Source organism: Strix uralensis, chromosome 1 (genome assembly GCF_047716275.1).
Source record: "Strix uralensis isolate ZFMK-TIS-50842 chromosome 1, bStrUra1, whole genome shotgun sequence".
In the NCBI taxonomy this organism is placed as follows: domain Eukaryota; kingdom Metazoa; phylum Chordata; class Aves; order Strigiformes; family Strigidae; genus Strix; species Strix uralensis.
Genome location: NC_133972.1, coordinates 61,611,215 through 61,629,450, shown reverse-complemented (window position 1 = coordinate 61,629,450; position 18,236 = coordinate 61,611,215). Strand labels below are relative to the sequence as shown.

General features: G+C 38.1%; 1 protein-coding gene across 2 annotated transcripts in view; it reads left to right on the top strand.

Annotated features, from left to right (window-relative positions):
- DNAJB6 (DnaJ heat shock protein family (Hsp40) member B6) overlaps positions 1-18,236 on the top strand; it is a 65,496-nt gene that overhangs the window by 27,921 nt on the left and 19,339 nt on the right. For both annotated transcript variants that reach the window (XM_074868569.1, XM_074868559.1), the window contains exons 6-8: positions 1,167-1,298; positions 2,202-2,343; positions 4,518-4,588. In XM_074868569.1, the coding sequence (XP_074724670.1) occupies positions 1,167-1,298; positions 2,202-2,343; positions 4,518-4,588 (345 nt within the window). The remainder of the gene's footprint in view (positions 1-1,166; positions 1,299-2,201; positions 2,344-4,517; positions 4,589-18,236) is intronic.

The window sequence follows — 18,236 nt, the reverse complement described above, 5'->3', positions numbered from 1 at the left end:
AGTAATATGTTTATTGAGTATCTGTTACATTGTTACATGGTTGCAATTATATATATTGTTCTTCCTTGTAAGAGCACTAGTAAAAAGCAGTTTTCAGATAATTCCAGTAATAACTATTTTTTAGGAAAATGTGATAAAGTAAATAAGGATTGCTTCTATGTGTGTCCAGTTCATGTCCCCCCCTTCCCCCCCTTCTTTTTTTTCCTTTAAAAGAGACTATTGCCTTCCTGATGGGGATGGAACAATTGCTGTTCTGAGTGACATAACAGTTGTACGTGAATTTGAAATATCTTTATCCATGACACCCTTTCTCTATCTCTCCCTCCTGCTTGGTAGGGACCAAATGTCTCTTTGGGACACTGTGTAAACTTTGCTGCCTAAATGTGCATCAGAATGTGTTTGAAGTACCTAATGTGGCAAGTGCTAAAATAAAAACTTTGAGACATTATGAGTCATCAATCCCTGGCTGCTGTTTTTCTATTTCAATAATTGATATAACCTATCTGGAAGTTACTTTCCAGAGACCTCCTCACAGTGATTGACAATAAATCTTGAATAGAAATAAGCTAGAAAGTTCAGGTACCTGTGTGCAGTATTTTAAGATTTGTTGAATTCAAATTCTAAGAGTTTAATTTGTCTGTCGTGCTACTCTTTATTCTACACCTTGGAAGACCTTAGTCTGACAAACAGGGAGTTCTGTAGAACTGAAGGGTTTGCCGTATGGTGACTTGGTGTATAGAGATCATGATTATGCATCTGAAGAGCATTAAATCTATCAAATGCTAACTGACTGGACACAGCTTCAAATAAATATTCTTTTCATTCTTTATCATACCTCCAGGGTATTGTGCTGTATGAGCACATGCTGGAAATACTATTTCTATAGCTCTTGCCACTTCTATTATACTGAAAAATGTAAGAGCATTTACTTTTTATGAAGTAATTTTTATAATTATTTTTAGGTTCAAAAGTGAGACAGACTTTAGTCCAGAAGGATCATAGGAATTGCCTTTTTGGTGGACTATTCAGTTTAGGAGCATCCAATATTTCAAAGGAAGAATCTTACCTGTAACAGGAACTTTTTTTTTTCATGAAGAACCCCTAATGATTACAGACAGAATCACTCAGTAATATTGACCTTTTAAATGTTGTGTTCTGTTTTGTAGAAGACCCTTTTGAGGACTTCTTCGGGGGCAGGCGGGGTCCAAGGGGAAGCAGAAGCAGAGGTGGTGGATCATTTTTCTCTGCCTTTGGTGGATTCCCTGCTTTTGGAAGTGGTTTTTCTTCATTTGACACAGGTAAATATCACAACATTTAACAAAGAATGCAGTTTTGGTTCACAAAAGATCTCGGTAAAAGAAGCTGATAAATACTTTTAAAAAAGTTGCCTTCTTTCAGGAAATTGAGGCTGCTTTTTTTTAAGTTAAGCTGCTCTCTGTAAAGTCTGAAAGTAAATAAAGCTATAGTTACAATATTTGGTGTACCTAAAAGTTCACGAAAAGTAAATAGACCTCCAAGAGGTTGAACTTTTTGTGGTGTTAATTTTGGTTTCTTTATAGCTTTAGAATTGGTTTTGTTCTGTTTGATTTTAGGTGTTGGGGGGGGTCTGATGGCTTTTATTTAAGGTCCTGAAAACACAGTGGAAAAGTGTGTGTCTAAAACCCATGGTACTGCTTAGTGTCAGTTTGAATGCCGATCTCTGTATCTCAGAGGTTGCCAAGGATTGCTGATAGTCCGCATCCTTTCAAGTGTTAAGATTCTGGGTATTAGTTGGGATGTTAGCGATACAAAACTTGATCTGTCTATTAACTCAGGGCATCCCAACATCTACATTAAAGCAAAAAATCAGGTTCATTAAAGTTACTAGCTTTACCTTGAGTGAAAAGAATGATATAATGGTTGAGTTCAGCAGACAGGCTTGAATGCCTTTTCTTCAGGGGAGGAGGTGACAAATGGTTTTTGGGCAGTGCTGTGCATTTGGAATTTGAACTATGGGGGTGTCTATATGGGAGAAGTTGATGGGGCTGGAGCCATGTTTTTATTCTCACACTGGTGTTTAATGCCATCTGATCACTGATGCTGTGTTGATGCTACCAACTAAGGGCATCCTGAAGCTAGGATGTAGATTGAGTGGACGATAAATTTGGATCCCACAGTCATGCAAAAATAAATTTTCAGTCAAATACCTTCTTTCCCAATAGGCTTTACTTCATTTGGTTCATTGGGACATGGAGGCCTTACTTCATTCTCCTCTACGTCATTTGGTGGCAGTGGGATGGGTAACTTCAAATCAGTATCAACCTCAACTAAAATAGTTAATGGCAGAAAAATTACTACAAAGAGGTAAGTGATATAAATATATTTGTATGAAACTATGCAGAGACATACATAGCTATAAATACATGCATATAAATATACTATATATATACACACATAAACACATTGATACATCTGTGTATATGTACTTTTACTTTTGGTGTTGTGGTCATCACATTACTTGGATTTCTCTGCTTTAAAAAAAAATTGAAAATATGAAAAACTGACTCTTCTTGGCATTGCTGAGTTACCTAAAGCTGTAGCATGTGAAGATGGTGTTTTTGTCTAAACTCCTGATAGTTGAGGAGGGTTCAGATGTGTAAGACATGCTTTCAGAACTGCCCTGATGAAAAATGAAGGTTGGAACTTGTTTGCTGCTTGGAAGGGACCTGGCAATGGAACTCTTCCAGGCCTTCAGAACCTCCCGTGTAGTGATGCATCTTTTATTATGGTCCTTGACTACTGTCTGCCAAGTCAGCTTGAGCTTCTGGAAGGGAAAAGTGTGCTTGGTTTCTATTGATTGTGAAGCTTTTAACTGGGAATTGGGAGGACTTTTAATTTTGCAGACATTATGAAACGTGAAACAGTTTTCCTGAACATCTGCTCTCATTTGCTTTCCTAGGCAGTGTTTGAGTGAAGTTTTTGTGTAAAAAGTAATTTTCTTTTATCTGTTAAGTGAAATAAGCAACTGAAACCTGCTTTGGAGAAAATATTTCCTGTCTGTTGGAAAGTGAATTTTTAAGTACTATATGCAGTGTAACTTCTCGCTATTTCATGCTTGTGATGGGGAAATCACTGCATTTGGGAAACCCAAATATTAGTTAGCTATAGAGTAATCTACATGGAACATTGTGATCAGTAAGCTATAGTAGTACCAAACAAGTAGTTAAATGTAATTTCAGTACTTAATAAAAATCTGCGGAAGAGCAAGGGAGAACAATTTTTTGTCTGGTAACTTGTGTTCCATATTACAAAGTGCAAGGTTCTTCTGTGTCCTGTTGTGCTGGAGAGATCCTGTCATCTTGACCACTTAAATGCAGCCTTTGTCATCACACTCTGGTGTGGTCATGACATTTTTCTATGAGTGTATTCCAGAAAAATCTGAAAACTGCCCGCTTTTGAGGGAATTGTACCAGGTGAGAGAGGTCAAAGAAGGTGTTTATGCAAAAGAAGATAAGGCACCATGTTTGTTCTAATATTTAAAAATAGGCTAAATCAGGTATGCTGCTGTCATATCTTCTGTTATATTTAGAAAGAGGAGGGGAGAAGCAAGAAATGTGGTTAGCCACATCTTGGAGGTAGCAAACATAACTTCCTAGAAGTCCTGTTATTTTGTAGAATGTCTATCCACAGGGTAGCTAAGTCTAAAGAAGTTTCATATCCCAGCATACCCAATGAAAATCTCCTCTGAGTAATATTTTGCTTCAGGCAGGAAGCTGTGCCCTCTGTTTTTAATATGGATATATTCTCTTCAATAAGTCCGATCTCCAGAAAAATCTGTATTCATCCACGTGGTTTCCTCATTTGAATCATGACAGGAGAATTCCCAGATAGTTAAAATTTAGACATAAATTAAATGTTCTAAAAATAAAGATTCCTTATCTTCCCGTTTCAAAAACAAACAAAAGAAGCCCAAACCCACAAAGTTTTTCAGTCTCCTTCCAGTCAGGGGTGCTTAAATTTTGCAACGTATATGGTGGTCATAAACCTGGTATACAGTAGGTCTCCAAATTAATTGCTCTGATCAAATTAAAAGTGGATTAAAGACTGTCTTGCGTGCCTTACATCATGCAAAATAGTGATTGGGTCTAGATTGTTACGTGTTTAACAAATGGGTAGGTACTAAATGCAGTGTCAAGATTGTATAGTTGATCTGTCAAAAGACATTTAGTTCTAGATAATAGTGTGTTAGTGTCAGTACAACTGTGACAGTGTATGAGGTGACAGCTTTAACTGTGAACTCTACAAACTGGAGGATTCAAAATCTGAAAGCAATTTTCCTGCTATAAATAAGCAATATCAGTGGGGGAATGCAGATGGTTACTAGTTACAGCTTCTGCGCTGTTAAATGCAAAAGCTTGCCAACTACAGTTGCATTAAACAGACAGTGCTCTGTTATAGTTCATTATCTGAAAGCCTAGGTCTGGTGTGTTTTCAAACTGCTTACAGTGCTTTAAAATGGCTGTGTTTTTGTCCTACAGAATTGTTGAGAATGGACAAGAGAGAGTAGAAGTTGAAGAAGATGGCCAGTTAAGGTCGCTAACAATAAATGGTAAGGAGCAGCTGCTACGCTTGGATAACAAGTAATTCAACGCACGCATTTAACAGAAATTTTAAGCTATAACAGCCACCATTTGAGGATTGACAGGAACATTTTTTGAAGATTTCAGATGAACTCAACTTTCTGTATATCCGTACTTAAGTAGTATAAATAGCTCACCGAAGCTCGTATTTGTCATAGACTTTTGAGTTAATTGTTGGGACCACATCAATTGGACCATTTTTTGTCCTTAAAATTGTTGTAAATTTCTGTATGCACTTTTCTTTTTATTATATATGATCAAGGTGAACCATGATCCTTCAGTAGTGCTAGGGCAAGATGTACACTAACACTAGCATGAATCTTGCTTTTTCCAGTTTGAAATGTGAGCCAATTAGTAGTTTAAGTCTGCTGTGAAGTTAACATTTCCAGGATAACCTTTTTAATAATTTCAACTTTTTTTAAATGTTTAGTAGTGAACAATGTTAATACATTTCTGGTAATGCATTTCTGGTTTAAATAAATTAAGGATGTTTTCTAGTTGTGCATGAATGCAGACAACTTAGTAAGTTTTGACAAATGTTTAAATGTGTAATGTAAGCAAAAGGTAAACAGAAGTGAAGCCAGTGAGCTGAGTCTTTTGTCATTTGCTAAAAAAAAAAAAAAATTCAAAATGAATAAATGCTGATGTTTGTGGTGCATTCTTTCATGAATGGCATTTGTAACCTTCTTGTGTCTGTGTGTGATTTGGGCAACTTGGGAAAACAGTGCTTTTTTTTTTCCTACCACCTCTTTCTTCAGTCTTAAGGATGAGGGCCTGTTTTCTTTGCAGATGTTTTCTTCAGTGTGATTGAAAACATGATATTTAATTGCTTTTCTAAAGCTCTATTTGAAGCACCTATTTTTTAAGAAGCATTCAGAGGCTGACTCTAACTCCATCTTTGCCTTAGTACATATTTTTTTTTGGTCTAGGCCTAAAGTAACACTCTAAAAATAAAAAAAAGTTTTCTAAAGTTTTAAGTTCGGAGATTGCTTCAAAAAATTAATCTGTAGTGAACATAAATATACAGAAAAACATTTAATAATTTAAAAAAAGCATTCTGAACAAGATTTTTTGCTTATTTTGAGAACAAACATAATTGCTTTCAATAAGATTTGTACAAAGTTATTGATGTTAAAATATCTCTCTCAATTTTAGTCATCAACCAAAAATTGAAAGATGGATTAATGCCTTCTGTTAAATTGAGTTAAGTAAAGTGTTAATTTGTAGCTAAAACCGGATTTTCAAAGTTTAGTGAAAGATGACTTGATTTTTGTATGTCATAGCAAGAGCATGCAAGTAATGATTGGCATATGTTAACACCTGTCAGGCTCTGGGTAATTTCATGCATAAGTCATGGATGTGCATTTTTTTATCTGTGCACCAGCTTTGAACATCTGGCCTTCATAAAAGTCTTTAGGGTGGCTTAGTGTTTTTTTAAAAAAAAAAAAAGCATGGTGTTTTCAAATGATCACTTAATGCCTTCTTGCTGAACACCATCTGCTTTGTACTAACAAATGCGTTGATTATTAAATAGATTGAGAACATTTGCTCTTGTTTATCATGCAGGAAAACCAATTCAACTTAACCCAAACCAACAATCTAACAAACGGCTACAACAGAATTCATATTTGCAGCAAAGTTAGTGTATCTTACATTTGTCCCTCTACCATTAATGCTAATTTCATAGAACCAAACAAAATAACAGGTAGAAGAAGAAATAAATACGTACTTTGGTTTTGGGACTACAGAAGTTATGTACCTTTTCAAGTTCTTTGCAGAGTTCTTGTTACTTCAGTGTTGTGTTTTTGGTGTAGAAGCACAAACTCAGTTTAGAACTAAACAGTGTTTTCTTGTTAATGCTGTTTCTTCCTTCCCCATGTATGTTCCTCCTTGATCCAGATAACTAAACAGACAATTTATTTTAAAATCTGGCTTTGTTGTGATGTCTTGAGTTATTAAAAAATGTTGATTTATATTTATAGGACACAGTGTGCTCCTTTAAATTATGTAAACTGTAAAAAAGTGCTTCAAAATTGGTTAACTAAGTCAAATAAAATTAGGACAATCTGGAGTTGAGTTTGAATTCCTTCCTGTGGATACCCATAGGTTTTATGTTGACCTGCCAAACTTCACCTTCTATTTTAATCCCGGGTAATCTTCTTTAACATTTAAATTACCTAGCTCAAGTTAAGAACACCGTTACGATAGCATAGCTGCTAGTGGCAAATCTGTACCCACGTGCTTGCCTTAGATGATCTTACTCGAAAAAGTGTGGTCCTTCTTATGGCGTAATATACAAACAGTTCACTCCAGGGTTCTGTAACGAAATCTTTTAACACTGTAAATTTGCTGAAGATCCAGTGTTTTGGATAGTCTCTCATCTACCTTCAGATCCCTGAAGCTGGATCTTGTCAGAGCTAGACGAAATGCAGTATTAAATGGCAGCGCTGCACTTTTTTCATAGAAAGAGAAACTCAGAACACAAAAACACACAAGAAGAAATGAGTCAGCAGAAAGCAGAATTCATCAGTAAAGTTTTCTATAGTTGTAAGCAGATACCCAGACACCAGTGTTTGAATAGGCTGATGGCTGAACTGGATGGGTACATGGTCTTAGTCCAAGTATACAATTGGATTGGCAGTTCCAGTTCCAGATGTAAAAAATTGTCACCTCCTTACACTTGACCTAAGCCTGATACTTTCCACCTGTTTCAATATGTAGAACATGGGCTTTTTTTGATATAACACTATATCCAGCTTCTTTTTTTAATGCAATTTCTTGCATCCAACTTCATTTTTAATACACAAAATGAATCATCATTCTGTTTACTGTGGATCCAATTTAAGTTCTTCCTATTATGTATTATATATTCAGAATTTCCTCTTATTCGTGCTGCTAAAGTGAGTTTCTTTTCTCTTGAAAAACCACCTATTAGGTAGCTCTGGAAAATTTTACGTCATTCTTTACTAATATGTAATTTGTATCGATGTACAAAACCTACTCACTAGAAGTAATGGATCATCAAGGGCAGCAAATTTCCTTAAACTTCAATTTTGGCCAAAATAGCACAAAACACGTAATAACAGAAAAGGTTATTAATTCTAGCAAATGCTAGGCATCAAATGGGCAATGGAATGAGATGGCTTTCAAAAACAGGTGCTGTTTGATTAAAAGTACCATTTCTTCATACAGAAGGGATTAATTTTGACTGTTTAGGGACGCCATCCAGTTTAAATTAAGCTTCCTCCAGTGGTTTGGAAAAACTAAGATGGAGTTCTTGAACCTTCCAAGTCACTTACTCTTTCATGCACTGCTTCAAAGTTCATTGGTAGAGTACAATAACTTTGTAACGCTTTTTCTTGGTGCAACCTCTTTGTGGTCTCTTGTGCATGGCAGTAATTTCAATGCAGTATGCTGTAACACAAGTTTCTCCTTAGATTGCATGGCACCTACCCTTTTCACTTGGCTTTACTGAAGAAGTTTGGGATTTTGCTTTGGAATGCTTCACATTTCAAAATGGTTGCAGCTATTGCTTTCAGTTCTTACAATACTTTTTCCGTTGAGAATCACAGGCATTGTTTTGTGGTATAAGTGACAAAGTTGCTCTGCAGAGTAAGTGTACATAACATTTGTGAGATGTATACGGTATCAGCTGTGATTAATTGATGGACTGAGTCTTAGAATGCTGAAAACAAGATTGTGAAAGACTTAAACCCATCATCTCTGAGCCCGAGGGTTTTATGTCTCTATGTCAGTGTTTGTGTTCAGCTGTCACGTTCGCTTGCCTCCTGTGGTGTATTGGTGTTAGGTGTAAGTGGAGGTTTGTCTCCTGCATTTTGCTGTGCTGTGTGGTGGTAAAGTTATTTTATTTTTTGTTTTATAAACATGAGTTCTGTTCCTCAATCTACCTCTGCTCTGTTTGAGAAGTGAGCTTGTTTCCTACTTTGCCTTAGTTCAATCTGTGTTTGTAACAGGATAGTACTTACTTCTAAAGATGGTTTCGTTGTAAAATGAATGCTACAGCTGTATGATGCTCTTGGGCACAGACCTTTTGAAAAGTGCTCAGTATTAGTGCAGGGCTTTAACTTAGTATTAGAATATCATTAACCTTTTTGTGGAAGCATTTCTTGGTACTTTTGGAAAACCTGTCTCTTCGGTTGTGGTTTTTGGATGTCTTAGTATTTAGGCTCATTTTTAAGTCATGGTGTTCTCACAAGGTACTTGCAATACAGACATCAGTAATCTGCCAGTCAGCGGTAACCTGAACTTTGAAACTTTAGGTTTTTTAACATAAGAAAAGGAAGTTCATTTGCACTGTCTGCTCCCTCTGGTCTGGTTTACTTTGGGACTGAATTGTGACCACAGATTTGCTTTATGTAGTACTCAACGTAGACACTTTGGGTTTCTTTGTTATTGCTTGTCCTCAAGTGGTAAGTAAAAAGCTTTTTGTCTTCCACCTGAAATGGTCCCTATGCTGCAATAGTGTTGGAGTGAGACATATTAACTTTTGTTAGTGTTACAAACTATACCTTTTGAATTTATAATTTTAGTGGATTTACTGCTTAATCTGCTTTGGTTTTGGAAAAAGTACGTCAGCTAGAGTTGGTGGTTAAGTGAAGTGCACTACTGAAAAGTTAGAGCAGAAGATGGTTTATACTCTGCTACATAGGTCATGCATTGACAAAACAGTAAGCCTCGCTTTTGAGATGGTGCTGTCAGATTTAAAAAAAAATAATTAAAAAAAATGCTGTGACCACCTGAGCCTTAATCCCGAACCTGTGCAAGCTGACTGCTGATTCACTCATTGAAACTTCTCTGAAAACTATGTTCTGGCAGACTTAGCACTGGGTTAGGTGTTATCTTACTTACAACAGCTGGTAGAAAGTTAATTGAAAACCCACGTGAGTACTGTATCCCCTGTCACGCTTACCATGTCTAAAATACATGCAGTAGTTTGGATGTGATAGTACCCAAATCTGAAAGCTATGAAGTCCTGGTGTGAGGTAGATTGCGCTGGTGGCCTGAGTGCTAATTATCTTCCAGATAAAGGAAGCTGAAGACTTCTGCCTGAGAAGATGTCAGCTTCAAAATGTAATGGTGGGGATTAAAAGTATATTTAATTTGGAAGATAAGTAAAAAGTTTATTAAAAAGATGCTATTAAATACAATTGTCTCTTTAGTTCTTTGGCTTTTAAAATAATGCTAGCTTTTGCAGTATAGTGGGTTCAGTTTAAAATCACTAAAAATAGATAATTTTTGAGCTTGACTTAAAATTGACAATTAAGGAAACAGATTTTTAGAGGCTTATGATAATAACTCTTAAAACTCTGCTTTGTCCTCTAGCTTATCCTTTATACTGAATCACAAATGAGAGCTCTTTCACCTATTCTTTTCAATGCAGCCAATTTCAAATGAGCTTCATAAAAATAGAAGAAAAACCCTGTAGCTGCTAGTTTATCAGTGGTCAAAATAAAACTGAATCATTTCATACAACTGAATGTTAATTCTGAGAGAAATTAAATATTAACACCTAGTTTGTAAAGACTACATTAAAGATGCTGGTCTTTTACATGGTATAACAAACCATGTAAACCATCTCAACACGGTACGTTGAGAAGGCTTCAGCTCCTCCTTTCTGACTGTTAAAAATCAAACACGAAACCTCCTGCATTGTTTCTTATTTGTTAATTTATTTGAATGAGTTACTGGTATGGGAGAGGAATCCAGCCTGGGTGACTGGTCATAGAATTCAGATTGTGGAACACACATTCCTGATGGCCGGAAGGGAGAATTATTTTGGCTGTGTCTGTGATGGATTAGATTGAAGCAGCTAAAGATGCAGAGCAACAGCTCTGGAATAGGATTATTCTATCTCTGTTGCAGTCATGAGCTCGACTGAATTATGGTTCAGGAGGGGAGTTTACCTGGAAAACAAAACCATAAGCCTGCAGAGGCTTTGACACATCTGGTAGAGAAGCTGGGCAGATCCAGCAGTCTTTCAGTTTCTCTCCAGAAATACATGCCATGTCTGTGTTAATCTTTGTAACTGATACACAGAGTAAGATTTACTTGCCTATTTATCACACATTTGCATAACTGTCACCATAGCCACCTCTGGCAAACTTTTCCTAGGCATATAGTTGGAGGCTACTTTTTACAGAAACTAAATCTGAATTTGTGATTCTATTGCAATATTTGTCTTAATTCAGCAACGGAGTACTGTGTCTTGCTTTTGTGAAAGGGCATATTCTGTAGTATCTGTCTCTGTCATTTTTCTTCCAAAGGGAGCTAGACTATGGATGTTTTAAAATTGCTTCAGACTTCTCTGTGAAAGTACTTCTGGAGGAAAATGGAGAAAACTCACATGGCCAGGGCTCAGCCTTTCCAGTCTCTCTTAACCAGAGTCGGAGGACTAAGACTTTTGTCTTCAGAGGACTTTGGCCAGACTTTCTGTAATAATACTGTCTCTCATCAGAAGGCACTTTGGTACTTTGATTTGTTTGGACATGCCCTATTAAGTAGTCACTCAGACACCTCCCAGAATTAGTCTGCTAATCTTGACGTATACATTTCTTACTACTGGGTCCTTACGGGAAATACGGTCAAGTCCTTATCACCAAGTGTACTGTGCTTCAAAAACGAGAGGGCATTATTCAGCTCTTCCATACAAACTGGGAGCTGGATGTTCAAGAGAGCAGTAGAGAGCTGGAAGTTCACTTAAAGCTGTTTTGGATGTCTGGTATCGCCTGCAAGCATGAGTAATGTTCATGAACCTCCTGCCCTCAGTATTTGTGCTCCTGAATGAGTGCAAAAAGGTGGAAGATTTTTCTGTTGGGGAGATTCACCTGCCAAGTTAGGACAACCACCAAAGTGTTTCTTTCATTAAATACTTCTAGTGCTACTTCCATCTTTTTTGGGCTTGGATGTTTTAGCCCCAAGAAGAAAGGCAAATCTTAACATCCCTGATAAGCATGATGCTGCTTCTCAGTGTAACTTGCATGGCATGAAACCTGTAAGGGAGAAGCAGGAAACCAACGCAGCCTGGTTTTGTGCTGTTGACATAAATTTCAAAGACTTTTTTCCTCATTTGGCCTTGCCTTTCTCATCAGGGAGACCTCATGACCAGTTATCGCTGCAGCGAATGCAGAAGCGGTGGAAATTTGCCAGTGTCTCCTCTTCACCCTGCCCGTTTTCTGCTGGTCCAAGCTCTGTGCTGCTGTGGAGGCTTGTTTCCCTGCCAAGGGAGGTGCTTCTGCAGCCTGAGGATGGTGTGCCAAATTCCAGTTTGATTCTAAAAAAATGTGTACACCACTAAGATAAAACTGTTCATATTAAAGGTCACCTTGTTTGGAAGAAGGGTATAAACATTTGTATAAGGCTAGACAAATTCAAATGAGCATATAAACATACATGGATGATTTAACTGCTGGAAGAACTTGCCAAGAGAAGTAGTTTCTCCAGCTTTCAGTGTCTTAAAAGAATAGCTTTCTGAAAAATAGTTTCAGTGAGGAGTGAGTGTTTGGGCTCTACAGAGAAGTAGCAGAATCCCAGGAGCCTGGGGCACAGATTAAGATGCAACATAGGGTGAAGCGTTCCTTCAGGCCTTCTCTCAGAGTCTTCCCTCCCTCTCCTGATGTGTTAACATTAATGCACATGACATATTCTCTTACTGTGGTTTTGAGGCTGGGGGATGCTTTTGTGATGAAGGAATTTGAGGGGTGGCTGGGGCTGTGTACAGGGGCTGCCTTGCTTCTCGGGAGGTGCTGGGGAAGGAGGGTGGCTGGGAAGAGAGGAGACAACGTGTGCATCTAGGGCACAGATACTATTGCCCGATGACTATTGCCCTAAAGCATCCAGTTTGGGATGTGTAGGTGCTGAGAGTGGACTTCATGTGGGAGAAGACATTCTGGATCTATTAAGGTAAGTAGTTGCCTTATTGTAGTGGACAAATCAGGTGTTTAGTGATGAGGAGGAACCAGGGCGAGGGCTGTGATGACTGTCCCAGGGAATTTGATTTGGAATTTGCATTACAGAGCGCCCTTGAACATCTCCTGTCTTCTCACCAACAACAGACTGCAGAGTTTGAGAGCGCCTAATTTCAGCTCCTGAGATGAAGATTAGGAGGTCTCTTGTTAATGAATATAATGTTATGACAAAGATTCATTTGGCAGAATGAACTATTCCTTTTCTTTGATGTGGGCAACAATTTAATGATGTAAAGTTTTTATTTTTAGTGTGTGTCAAAATACACATATTGCTATCAATGTAAGATTTAAATTTTGAGTGACTACGATGAGAAAAGCTATCTTTTGTTAATTGGATCATCTTTGGTAGCGTGCTAATTGCCTGAGACTGCAATATGTCAGAAAAATATTTTTACAGGGAGCAGTCAGACAAGTGTCTTCTACAGGGTTTATGCGCATAAAAAAACTCTGTGGATGCTTATTTGGGTTTTGTATATACACAGAGCTGCATTTGTTAATCAAGTTTATTTCTAAGAGAAGCTGGAGGAAAGGCATATTCCTGGAATTATAACTCAGCAGCATTTGGGTCATATAACCATCAAACATAGTTTGGAACAAAAACAAAATGTGAACTCTTGTATGGCAAAGTCCTGGTATCTCTCAGGTCCTTCCTAATTTTCTGGGGAAGGTATCCTGCTTGGAGAGTACTGGAACTCCAGAACTAAGTCTTAGTTCCTCTATGGTCAAATTAACCCAATTCTGAGATCTCAATATTCAGCCTTTAAAATAGCTTTTGTGCAGTCTTCTTTCTGTACAGATAATAAAAACTGTAAGGCTTTCACCTTACAGCAGAGTCAAGGAGTACAGCTTCACCAGCACAGACACAGCCAGCTGTAGTGACAAGGAAACTTGCTAATGGAAAAGCAAACAAGTGTACATGCTGTACTGCTCTGCCCTTTCCTGGCTTAAAAGAAGTCTTGGACAGAAGTCTGTCTGTAGTTGGCGAAGTATATAGCCAGTGTACACCTTGTATGTGTTGACTGTTCACTAACAGCAAACCACTTCAAAACTAGTTATTTTTATATGTGTCAGAACTGTAACTTGTGAAAGCAAAAGAATTACATCCATTTGTCCATGTTTTCCAAGTAGCTTCAAAGTTTTTGAGTCACATCCCACATGGAACCTATTTCAGAGTTAGGAAATGCAATTCTGTTCACTGTACAACTCAAGTCCTCTATTACATCGCTGGAAGAGACATTACCAGGTGTTCTTAGGTGAAACACAGCAATTTCTCTAGGGGATCAGGTAGAAAATGACAAAGCAGATGATTGTTTTTACCACTGTTAAGTAAAAAGAAAATTATGTGTACTTCACTATGCATATTCATATTTTTGAGGTGTTCTATCAATGCCAGCTACTACTATACGGTATATAAATTGCAGTATCTGTTGCAAGGGGGGCTGTGAAAATAATTTCCAAAGTATTTCTGAAACATTGATACTGACTTACTTTTGATCCATCTTGAAAGCACTAGCCCAAAAGAACTGGAAGATAGTCCTGTTTGAAAGGTTAAAAGAAAATTGTAATTTGTAATTTGCCCTGAGTCCTATCCATAGCCGTTCTGTAGGCATTAATAATTTCTTTATTAACAAATAGTAACTCTGTCTTGAAAAGTGTCATAGAACAGAAGGTGAATTTTAAGTGTTTTCTAATGCAGTGAATAATCTTGTAATCACTCCTTAAAACAAGAAGCTCAACTCAGGGAAGTAAAACATTTTTCTGAGAAGACAGGTATTTAAGCCTCCCTGCTTTTCTTGATGAACAGAATCAAGAACAAAAGTTTAATTGATTACTCTTGTGTGGTTTCCACTCTTCCCTCTCCTCTAGCACTTGCTCTGTGATCACGTGTGTGCTTTGCTCCCGAAATGTTTATAGAAGGAGATGACTACATCCCTGGTAACCCTTTTCATAGAATAAATCATGAAGCCGACTGCATGCCCGTGCTGTGTGCTCTGTTGCAGGGGAGGTGCTTGTTGCCCTGAACAGAATAGTTTCCAACAGTGGAAAGCTGCCTTTTACGAGACCTGTTTGAGGGGGAGATTTTGCCTTACGCTTCCCAGCTTCTTATGAAACAAAAAGCCAACCCTTCGTTCATGCCAGGCTCCAAATTCAGCTAACTTGTGTTTTCTGGGTGTGGTGGCAAAATTTCCCAAATTATTGGTGTCTCTGGTGTTGAGTATGGACCTGTAAGTGGCCCAGAGCCAAGCTAGCAACTTGAAGTGCAGTGTTAATGTAAGTTAGATGATATATTGATAAGAGAGGTCAAAGTCCAGTTTTCTATTTTTGTGATAGATCTGGCTATTCTTCCCTTAAAATATAGGCCCTCCCAAGTTTTCAGCTGAAATGGACACTCTGAGGTCCTAGCTGAACTGTCATCAATGTCCAGTATATTAGTGTTACAATGGTTTTATTTATCAGTTTATCATCTCAATAGAAATTCAGTGCTTTGAAGGCTTTTGCAAACAGATTCCACCTCCTGGAAGGTGAAATTACTGCCTTCCCTGCTGTAATTTTGTTTTCAGTCCACTATTCTGTCTTGAGTAAGCAACTTTTTCTTTAGAAAAACAATTGTTCTTTTATTTAGTGCTTTAAAAAATTACTGTAAAAGGAGATTGTTTCTGCAGAGATACCAGGCTGTATCCAATACCGGGAGTTCAGGCAAGGTCAGAATTTTAATTGGAAAGTGGTGAAATGTTCTCAAAAGTGCAAAGTCTGGGACTTTTTATGTCAGTTGCTGACTTGCATGATAACAAATGTAGGTGAACGTCAGTCTTATCTGTTGTGCATCTGTTCTTGGTTTCCTTTCGATACCACAGTGGTGACTGCAGGACATTTTCAGCCCTGCAAAGGGAGCAATAATGGTATTACAAGGCTGAGGAGAAATGCTGTAGTGTAAATGAAGTTTGACACCTTCAGACTTAGTAAAACTCTTGGCAAGTGTTTCTGAGAAAATTTTGAGTTTGCTGGTGTTCAGGGGGGAGGTGGAGTAGTTTTGCTGGATCCTGCACTTTGGGCTGCTAGTAGTACAAAATTGTCTTTGTAGTTAAACAGTTCAAACCTCTGCAGTTTTGATGATTTGTGTTTAAAGTTTTTCAAATATTTATACCATGGTATTATGAGTCCACTGACAAATAGTCACTTAAATATTTGGAAAAGCTTTCACTGCCATTACAGAATTACAGGACGTGTGGGTATGTCTGTACGCTGGGTGATTTTGAGCTGGAGCTCATTACGGCGCCTTCAGGTGTTGAGTTGTCGGGTCACACGGTTTCAGTGGGTGCATCCTTTCCATGGGCACGTCCACCTCTCCACCAGGAGCCAGTGGGTGTTCAGGTGCTCTTTGCTCCTTTATGGAATGTGCTGCTCTCCAATTCCTCTGCCTTTGTGGTAGTTCTTAAATACTGGTGCACTCCGTTTTTGCTTTGGCCCTAGAGATTGTGGTTGGAAACAGTTGTTCTTGTCCTTGGTGCTTCATCCCATGGATCTCAGAGGTGTGTTAAAAGAGGAGAAGGTGGCATGGTGCTGCTGCAGCAGCATAGGATGGGAACAGCCATCACATCTGCATGGGCAGCTCTGGGTTGGCCTTCCCAGGAAATGCGTGGCCATACTGGATACACTGAGCAGGTACTAATGTCACTGTTCAAACTCTCCTGTTTCCAAAACTGACAAAGCTCTCTTGATAAAACGTTCCCTGTTCCCGCTGGATCTCTGCAGAAGGAGCATATAAACTGACTGGCGATACTGTTCCCAGGCACAAAAGATAATTGTAAGTATTGTTATTGTTGGATGGTAGTCATGTTTCTGGTTTGGTGTTTGTTTTTTTTTAATTGAGAAAATCTTAATTTATTGGTTGTTTTGGTCAGAACTTCAGTTTGAGCAGTATACACAAAGCAATTTCTTTTTGTGTGTATAAATATATGTATGTATGTATATGTTTGTGTGGTTACATTTGCATGTATAAACAGTTATTGATAGGTCTTGGATTTGAAAAATGACTTGTTGTATTCCTAAACTATGGTGGGTTTTAAGGCACAGGCTGAAAAAAGATTGGAAACTTTGAGAGTTCCCTGATGGATTGGAGATGCCAAACAACAAAAAGTGGTGCAGCTTGGGAGTTACAGCCCCTGTAAGGCCAGTGTACGGGTTCCTAATTAAATACAGTTTTTAGTCAAAATTAGTATTGAATGTCAACTTGAAACACTATTTTTTAAAAATCAGACTTCTCATTAGTGTGTTAGTATCAAACTGAATGCCAACTAATGGCTTAGTGCTCTTGTCAGGAAGATGTCAAAAATAGGATTGGGTTTCGTGGTGAACGTTCATAAACCACGTTGAAACCTATTGAGTTGTCAGAAGAGACATCCTGTTACTATGAGCATGTGTTGTTTTCAGGGTCAATTAACAGATGATGGTCTTTGTATGTCAATTAAAAGATGATGGTCTTTGGAGCTGTGTAAATCAGGGATGTGTGCAGGCACTGGGAGCTGGCATTTACTCGTCCTAGTAATGCAGGGACAGATAAGGAATGAATTACATGTTGAGGGGTATAATTGGAGAGGGCGGGTATCTCTTTTTTTGTTTTTTTAATAATTAATATGTGAAACCCTTAGTATCATATTTAAGGCTCAGGGTAGAAGGGAGAATATTTTTCAAATGATTAACCTGAAAAGATCAGAGCTTACAAACTGTCTTTGTGTCTGTGAGATTTCAACAGCGCTAATAGCCATTTGATGAAATATAAACTTGGTGATTTTGTGCTTTTGCCAAATTACTATGGAAGTGTTGACAAAACAGCTGGGGAAGTCATTCGTTACATTTTTCTGAAGTCACTCATGAGATTATTTTCTTTTTAACTGCATGGCTTTTTGCTTTATATATATATATATTTTCTCTTACGGTAATCTGGATTTGCTGTACATTAAGGTTTTGAAGACTGGTTTAAAGCTGATAATCAATGGGAAGATGTGTAACAAAACTATATAATTTGCAAATTAGGGCTTGCTCAGAACTGCTCTGGAGATGCTCCTTGTAGTGAGGGCCACTAATGGAAATATAAGACATCTTGATACTTAACTTGTTGGTTTTTAAGAGTTATAAAGAGCTTTTCATTGTGAGAGTAGAAGAGCACTTTTCCTCTGCTTGCTGTCTGAAGAGTTTTCTAATTAGAAGCCAATTTTGTTTGACCTGGGGGTGGTAACTCTTAAGAGGGTTGAAGGCAACACGCAAAGTTTTGTCTTTTGGGACAGCGCAGTGGCTGTTTCATCTGGCGCTGGGAGGTTCTGGAGCATGAGTGTGAGAGGCGCGAAGGTCTGCGGGGCTCTGCTCGGGCACAAGGAGAGAGGAAACGCCAGTGGAAGGCACCTTGTGTCTGGGTGCACAGTGGAGGACCTAGGTGGGCTGCATGTAGTTGCACTGTGGATTTTTTGTTTATTTGTTTTCCTCTTGTAGTATTAGGTTGTGTTGCAAGGGCTGGTTCTTTTTTTTCTTAGTAGGATTTTGGTTTGCACTTCAAATCTAATTTCAAAGTGAAATGTGAGCTTCAAGGCTTCTTCATGGTAGAGATGAAACCTGCAGGGATTTTTGCCTGTGGCTG